This window comes from Paracoccidioides lutzii (assembly GCF_000150705.2).
Source record: "Paracoccidioides lutzii Pb01 unplaced genomic scaffold supercont2.8, whole genome shotgun sequence".
In the NCBI taxonomy this organism is placed as follows: Eukaryota; Fungi; Ascomycota; class Eurotiomycetes; order Onygenales; family Ajellomycetaceae; genus Paracoccidioides; species Paracoccidioides lutzii.
This window is the reverse complement of record NW_015440954.1, coordinates 338,121-345,786: the sequence shown is the minus strand read 5'-3', so window position 1 is coordinate 345,786 and position 7,666 is coordinate 338,121. Positions and strand designations below refer to the sequence as shown.

At 49.2% G+C, this 7,666-nt stretch overlaps 3 protein-coding genes across 3 annotated transcripts in view; all 3 read right to left on the bottom strand.

Annotated features, from left to right (window-relative positions):
- Positions 1-1,950, bottom strand: part of PAAG_11688 (hypothetical protein) — a gene marked incomplete at both ends in the record, with an annotated part of 5,768 nt that extends 3,818 nt beyond the window's left edge. Inside the window, 3 exons of the mRNA XM_015847287.1 lie at positions 365-1,311; positions 1,428-1,525; positions 1,600-1,950. Of these exons, the coding sequence (XP_015703076.1) occupies positions 365-1,311; positions 1,428-1,525; positions 1,600-1,950 (1,396 nt within the window). The remainder of the gene's footprint in view (positions 1-364; positions 1,312-1,427; positions 1,526-1,599) is intronic.
- Positions 1,951-2,145: 195 nt separating this feature from the next.
- On the bottom strand, positions 2,146-2,770 carry PAAG_11687 (hypothetical protein; the record flags this gene model as incomplete). The annotated part of the gene is made up of 2 exons (XM_015847286.1): positions 2,146-2,327; positions 2,506-2,770. 2 exons carry the CDS (start codon positions 2,768-2,770, stop codon positions 2,146-2,148), a joined length of 447 nt encoding a protein of 148 aa, XP_015703075.1.
- Positions 2,771-4,628: 1,858 nt separating this feature from the next.
- Positions 4,629-7,446, bottom strand: PAAG_03062 (carnitine O-palmitoyltransferase; the record flags this gene model as incomplete). Its single annotated transcript, XM_015844836.1, has 4 exons — positions 4,629-4,747; positions 4,847-6,862; positions 6,928-6,957; positions 7,029-7,446. 4 exons carry the CDS (start codon positions 7,444-7,446, stop codon positions 4,629-4,631), a joined length of 2,583 nt encoding a protein of 860 aa, XP_015702042.1.
- Between the last annotated feature and the right edge of the window lie 220 nt (positions 7,447-7,666).

Genomic DNA, 7,666 nt, shown 5'->3' with positions numbered 1-7,666 from the left:
GCTCCGGGGTGAGCTCGATCTTCTCGCGTCCAGGCAGAAAAACTAGCCGAGAGACTGTTCGAAAGGCGTCATAATTATCATAGAGGATTTCTTCTGTTAGAAGGTCATATCTCTCCTTGGTAGGGAACGGACAGCCGTTACTCATTAACACAGGAATTGGCATTTAGACTGGGGGGAAGCGTTCTGGTTTTTGGGGGGGGGAATCCATCATATTTTGGTAAAGTCTTTGGGACACCTGAGGAATCAATATTTGACAAAAAAATATCAGATTCATTGGTCAGAATGAGAGCCTCCACCTGAAAAGGAGAAACATTTTGGGGAGGTTTTGGGGGGGGGGGGGGGGGGGGGAGAAACAGAAGCTCACTCTTCATTGCAGTTTCAAACTTTCCCAAATCCTCTTGGGAAATGCTATACCACTGCTTCGGTGCGCCAAAGTGTATATAATTGATACTATACAAATCGACATCCTCGAGGTGCCAGGCGAAGGTTGCCTTCCACATTCCCAGATACAGATAGGCAGTATTGACACCGGGAACCTTCTGTCCAAGAATATCCAATAGATTTGGCAGTTTGGCAACATTCCATGAAGTTACGCTATCGTCGAAGAGAGACCCAGGCATATCCGCGCCGTACATGGGGTTGTTATACATGAGTGATTTCCAATAGGCAGTTTCCAGCTCCTCGCATCGTTCAGGGGTGAATTCCTCGGTGCCAGAAAGTCGGTAGTCGAAATCTTTGAAGGCTTCCTCATCAATGTAATCCGCAGCGTCGCCACGGTTATATTTTCTCCTGGCAGAGACGGATTTGGGCTGTCTTCCTTTAGGTTTAGGAGGCGGTAAGACCTCTCTATCACTAAGTACCTCTGTCTTGGTTTCCATGGGTCTGGATTCCGGAGAGACGGGGGTTGGAGGGCTTTCCGGCTTTGACTTATCCACATGGGCCTCTGTGGAATCCTCTCTAGGTTTGACAGCGTTGTTGTTGTTGTTGTTGTTGTTGTTGTTGTTGTCCACTATTTCTACGCGCTTAGGTTTCGGCCCCGGTTTCCGCCTCTGCGAATTAGATCTAGATTGTTGCTTGTACGCACCACCACGGGTCACCTTTTCCTGGTTCCGTCTCCGCTCGCCGCGTCGGGCGGGGGGTTGATGACTACTCTCCTCGCACAGCGCTTTCCATTGCGGCAGGTTATATGAGCGTTGTTTTTCGATATTGGCCTGGGTGAATGTGCCATGCGATCCGTGGAATTCTTGCATGATTGGGTTTTTGACACGGATAGTTTTGATTGCTTCTTCGAGGGGTGGAAGTGCATCGGTCCTATGACAGGATAGCATTAGTTGCCATGATTGCAGATAATGTTCAGCGCAGCAGAGAGCGGTTTGAGGAAAGGACATCAGAGGTAAATAAACGCAGGTAAAGAAGAAACCACTTACCATTCCTTAGGCGGGATAACCTTGATCACCCCGGACTTCATCCCGTAGTGATCGACTTTGCGTACAAAGGAAGCAAAATCGCAGAATTGGTCCATTGTCTAAAGCAGCAATACGTCAGTGACATGGAACCAAAGTCATAAAGACATAAAGATATCAAGGTATATATACTAACAGGTTTAAATACCGGAATCCTCCCCCCTCCGTAATAGTGATCCGGAAAAATCTCATCCGCAGCTGTAGTCGAGTCAGGCGCAGTAGTTGTGGTATTCGCATTGGAATCGAGATCCATGTCGGAAAGGTCTGAGGTGGTTGAGGAGGATGAAGAGGAGGACGTAGAAGGGGTGGTAGCAGAGGCAGCGATCGAGGGCCCTGGAGAGGTCTTCTCCCCAACTTTGTCTCCGTCTGCGCTGGATGGAGGGGTCATGGAGGCGGTATTGTTTATATTGGCGGTGTTGGTGGGAGTGGGATCTGGCAGCGGGCAGGAGGGAGCCATGGCTTCGACGGATGAAACAGCGTCGGCCATGGCCTCCTTTTTTTTTTTTTTTTTTTTTTTTTTTTTTTCCTTTTCTTTCCTTCTTCTCTTTTTTTTTTTTTTTTTTTTTTTGGACGGTAAGTAAAGGGTCTCTCTCTCTCTCTGGCTGGGGATTAAATACCCTCTGCTAATAATTTGGTGTTATTAATTTGTATTTATTAAATTGTAATTTCGTATCTTGAACAATTATTTTTCTTTGGAGGGGCGACCGCTGGTTTGACGGCCGGATGGAGGGATAAGGGTCTTCCCCGCGGTCCTCGGAGGGGTAGAGTAGAGAGGGGAGAGGTAGGGGAATTGACGAATCCGAGAGCAGGAGATTGATACTGGGGGAGGCGGGGAAGGGAGAAGTATATCGGGGGATGCTCTAGCTATGGGGACGGCAGAAGGTGAGTGGTAGTTAGAAGTAGGAGTATAGCATAAGGTATGGAAAGAGGAGGAGTAGTGGCAGCAGTAGGAGTAGCGGTGGTAGTGGTAGTGGTTGGTAGTAGGGTAGTAGTAGTAGTAGTAGCAGCAGCAGCAGCAGCAGCAGTAGAAAGTATAGAGTACAGGAGGTGGTTAGGAGGTGGAGAGCCGGGAGAGTAGTTCTTCCGCTGCGAGGGACGGCAGCTGCAGCAGTCAGTTCGTTCATCGAGCAGGGTGGAGTCGACTTGGCGCTGCCGCTGCCGCTGCCGCTGCCTCTGCCTCTGCCAGTGGTGAGGAGGAAGGCCCTGGCATCCCCGTGGTAACTGGGCAGGAGGAGGAACCGGCGGGATGGGCGCCCAACGAATGGCTGACGGAGGAGGGAGAGCCCCCGCCAGGCCCAACCCGGCATAGCGGTGTGACGATAGGCGGGCAAAGGGCGCAGAACCCGATGTCGGGATGGGGATTGGGGAGGGAGGGCAAGGGGGGGACGATGACAAGCAATCCCAGGGATGGGAATGAACACGATAAAACCAGAGAAGGCTTAAGTTTATTAAAAAAAAAAAAAAGAAAAAAAAAAGAAAAGTCAACTACAATACTTACCTAAAGGACGTGAACAGATCGATTGATGTTGCGGTTCATAGAGTTATTTGTTTTCCCCCCAGAAGAGAGGCCGCCTGCCTGAGGCTATCTTGAAAGACAGATGGAAGAGATAACAGTCAAGACACACGACACAAGCGGTAGCAAAAGACAAAGGCTTTAGAAAGAAACTAAGAGGAGGCCGCTCCGAGATAAAAGAGGGCTTGCAAATTTAAGTAGCAATTAAAGTAGTTCCAGCTCCACAGGCCAGTGTGAACTTGTCCTGGCATTTGTCCGCGCGCGCTCTTGTTCTTCTTTGCCTGCAGACTCTTGTTCCTCGCTGCCTGACCGGATTATCCCTTGTCCGCTCCCGCCTGATTGGCTGGTTGGCAGCGGCTGAACAAGGAGGCGGGGAAAAGGGCAACGAGACTTTGCCTCGGGACCGGATTATCTGCAGCTGCGAAACAAACGAACAACTTGGTTTGGCAGAAACCTCCTTTGGCGCAACTGGTTGGAAACTATTAATAGCACCGCAAAAAGTCGTACGATGGAATTCATACGGTGACTGTCCGGCTACATCAAAGGCGGGGGAGTTGGAGATGGAGATCGCTCCTCATGGAGAAAATTGGGGTTTTTCAAAGTTAGAAAGGATAACTATAGGTTATTAAAGTTATCAGATGTAATTTAGTTTCAATGCTTTCCAATCGCCGTTTTCCTCCCCTTCCCCCTCCTCCTCTACGGAGCACATTTCAATTTTCCGGGGTTAACCCTCTCCAGCGCATAGACTACACACTCCAACAGCAGTTCTCTCACCCCTTCCCACGAACCTCCTCCAATCAACGGCATCCCCGCTCCATCCAGAAAACAGTTCTTCACTTTAGTCCCGGCAAGCCCAGTCCAGTTTCCAACTCGACGGCTGCAGTCCCGCAGCATGCAGTCTGCAAGTCAAGGCCAGTCTGCTAGTCGATTGTCACTCCCAAGAGGCTAGTTACTTCTGACTAGATAAGTTTAGCGATCGACTGCTGCTTCGCTCGCGTTTCTTCTGAGAAATCGAACCAGCCAGGGAGACTGCGTAGTTAATTTATGCATCTGCACGGAAGACATGCATTTGTGGAGTTAGTTGTTATTTATCCCTGGTAAATAATAAAAACCAAAATAAATAAAAACTATGCCTAATGAATCCCTATTCGCCAATTCCGCGTCATATGTTGCGCTGTAAGTTGTGGTTATGGATTTGCGGTCTTAGATCGAACCAGGGTAAGCAAGTCCATGGGAATAAAAACCCACCTGACTAAGTACCATCCCATCCGTAAATGAAAGGAGGAGGGGGAAAAAAAATGGGGGGGACATGATATCAAACATAACCGAAAAGAAGAAAAACTGAAAGAGGAAAAGGTCGAGAAAGAAATGAAAATTAAAATGAACAAAGTATTCACAGGCATGCTACGCTTGTTTTACTTGTTTTTCATAATATATGGAAATACTTTGCAATTTTGATGAGATGCACAGGATCAGTGTTCGCATTACTGTGAACGTTTTTAGTGCACAGTTTGTCTCTCTAGTTATTGTAGATGTAGAGACAAATACAGATATCAATAAAAAAAAAATTACAAAAAAGAAAAAGAAGAAAAAAAAAAATTACAAAAAAGAAAAAGAAGAAAAAAAAAATACACGTCACCAATATAGACCCCTCAATACTCATTCAACTGCAACTGCTTTCCTATCAGCCTCCGCTTAGGAGGCATATCCCGAAGATCCCCCGGCGACGCTTTCAGCGCATTCAACAAGATCCCCGCGTCGAAAAATCCATCTGCAACATAATTAGTTAGCATATCAACTCTAAATGATAAAAAAGAACAGCTGCTCTAATAATGAGAGCAGGAGAAGGGGTGGGGGGGGGGGAACTTACATCCACCCATCCCATCATCCCCTACCTCCTCGCCATCCACCATCACTGTCTCCGACTCCCTCCCCACCATGTGTGGATCAGCCCGCACCGCCCTCCCCTTTCCCTTGATCACTTTCTCCCCCATCCCACCACCAGCAGCAATAACCTCCCTCTCCCTCGCGCTAGCCGGCACAACCCCCTTCGGCTGCGTAGCCCTCAACAACTTCCGAATCTCATACAAATACGCCTCAAGGCTCTGTATAAACCTCGTAGTTTGCCTATGTTTCGACGACGCACAGATACTAATCGAATCGTCCTTGATGATATACCCAATCCCGAACCCGTCGCCGCTCGTCGGCCCGAAGCCGAAATGCCGCAGGCTCGGATTCCCGCAGTTCGACGTCGAGAGGATGGTAGTGTTGATCTTCTCCCAGCCGCTGTCGCTGAAGATGGCGGGCACTCGCGGCGGGTGGTTTATGCGTAGGCTTCCCGAGCTGGCGTAGCTGGATGATAGCACGCCGTCGTCGGAGGGGGTGGAGTTGGAGAGCCCTGATGTCACCGGCCTCGGGGCGGGGGCCGGAGTGGGGATGCCGACCGGGTCTGCGGCCGGAGTTGTCTCGACTGTCGATCCCGTGTCGACGTGGCTGGCGGAATACCCGTTCATGGCTGGGATGTCGCTATTGATCATCCCCCGCCCGTCCTCCATGGAGCGCTGCCAGAGGCAATAAAGGGCATACAGGTGTCGATCTTGTCCATGGCCTTGCGAGCAGATGCGCGTCATGGCCGTGTGTTTCTCCGTAGCTTTGCGGAGTGCAGCGACTTTCTCAGCTGCGGGCCGGTCGCCCCAGAACGTCTGGACAAACTCGACGGATTCGTTCGAGACGGTTCGCACGGCTTCGGTGCGCCCGTGTAGGAAGAATTTGGTCATGGCGGGTTCGTAGGTGTTTTCGACACGGCCGTAGAGGCCGAAGTAGGCTGCCTGGAAGGCCATTTGGACAAAGGCATCGGGAGACAACCCCATGGACGTTATGAAGTTTTTACCGTAACCCTTGAAATCGAGGACTTGGAATTCGTGCTGGTGGAGTAAGTCGGCCAGGTGGGATTCGGCAAAGCGGAGGGAGGTGCTGAGTTCGGGGCCCATGTCCCATTCTAGTTTGTGCGGGGTTGTGCTGGCATGTGAAGAGAAGCTTTCTGCGCTCCGTTTGGAAGGGGGTGGGCTGGTAGTTGCCCAGAGACTTGGCGACTGGCCGTTGATTGTCCGGGCAAAACGGAGAATCGTATCGGTGTAGACATCACTAGCAAATCGGAGCACCGTGTGGCCATCGACACCGGTGTGTTCAAAGTTGATGCCAGCGCTGCCATTCTTGCAGACGATGATTTGCAGCTTGTCATACCATCGATTTGTGCAGGTTCCGATTTGTACCCCCCGCACCACCTCGTTTGTGCCGCAAAGCATATTGGCACAGAGATCAGCTGTGTTTGAAGGCTCTGTAGAATCCAGGCAGAGAACAAATAGAGCCGTATCGACGATGTTCAAGCATTCAGCATTGTTAGATCCCTCCTCTTTAGTCAAAATATCTCTCAAACCAGACCAAACTTTCCGATTCTCGGTGCTGAGCACCCCAAGCGCACCCTTAGCGGCTTCCTGAATTGGCGTCTGCTCTGCATCTTCAATAATTACCTGAAGATTGAGTGATATGTCTCTTTCACTCATAAGTAGATCGTTGTTGTCATCCAGAACGTCAAACCAATAAAACTGTCCCCGACAAAGAACAACCATATGCTTAGCGGATGAATCTTGACCAATGATACAACCATCATTGGTTGGGACGCGAGCTGTGCCAAACAATCTTGAGTATTGGAACATGCAGAGAGGTTTCCCCCGAACTGTATCTGGAGCCAGCTCCTCTCTTCGAACAGCTCGAACAAACGACAATGCAGACACTACCAAGGAGGCTGCCCGGGTGACCTGGTTGTTCCTCGAGGGAGTAGGATCATCCTCCAGAAGGAAAAAGGGATTGAGATTAAGAACAACAGCTAAACCCCATATAAGCAGGGTTCGAGAACGAAAAGCCCAGGGGGGAATCAGGCTACAAACTCACGGTTATCGTAATTCAAATAAGAATCATACCCTGGATTAACATATCAGCATCTGTTTTAACCAAATGAATTGGAAAAGGTATAAAATGTTATTAGGACTCACAAAATTGTTCAATATAACTTGATTTCGAGTTCGCATAATTCTTTAGTTTATCCTGTAACTCTGGACCCTCATATTTGAGAAAATCATTCACAGCAGCCTTTGTCTCCTCCTGTTCCTTGACGGTTTGTAGGGGGGCCAAAATCTCCAGATATCGATTGCATGTGTTTTCAATATCGGGGATGGGGAGCCTGGGAAGTAAGTCTTGGTTTGCGAAGGTGATACCGTCCTTTATTTTCTGGAGTTGTTTAGAGCCGTCGCGGTGTCCATGGCCATCAGCCGGTGCGCTTCCAGTGGTTGGCTCGGCTTTCAAAAACCCGTTTGGTAATTTGGGAGTGTTCGCCATGGCGCTTTCGGTAAGGGTCTCCCCTAGGGGTTTGGGTTTAGTAAAGAAACGTACTGTCATGGTTGAGTGCGACATTTTTTCCAACTGATAGTAATAGAACCCAATTTTGCCTGTGAAAATTAGGCGTAATGTAAGGCTATGACGGTGGATATGGAAAGGAGTCGCAAGGCACTGCGGGAGATATAATGGCAATCCCAGAGGCAATAAGACGGCATGGAGGCAAGTCTTAAAAAGAGGACAGTGATGAAGAGGTAGACAGCAGCATCACCATTCAGTTCTAAAAAAGGAAAATGGG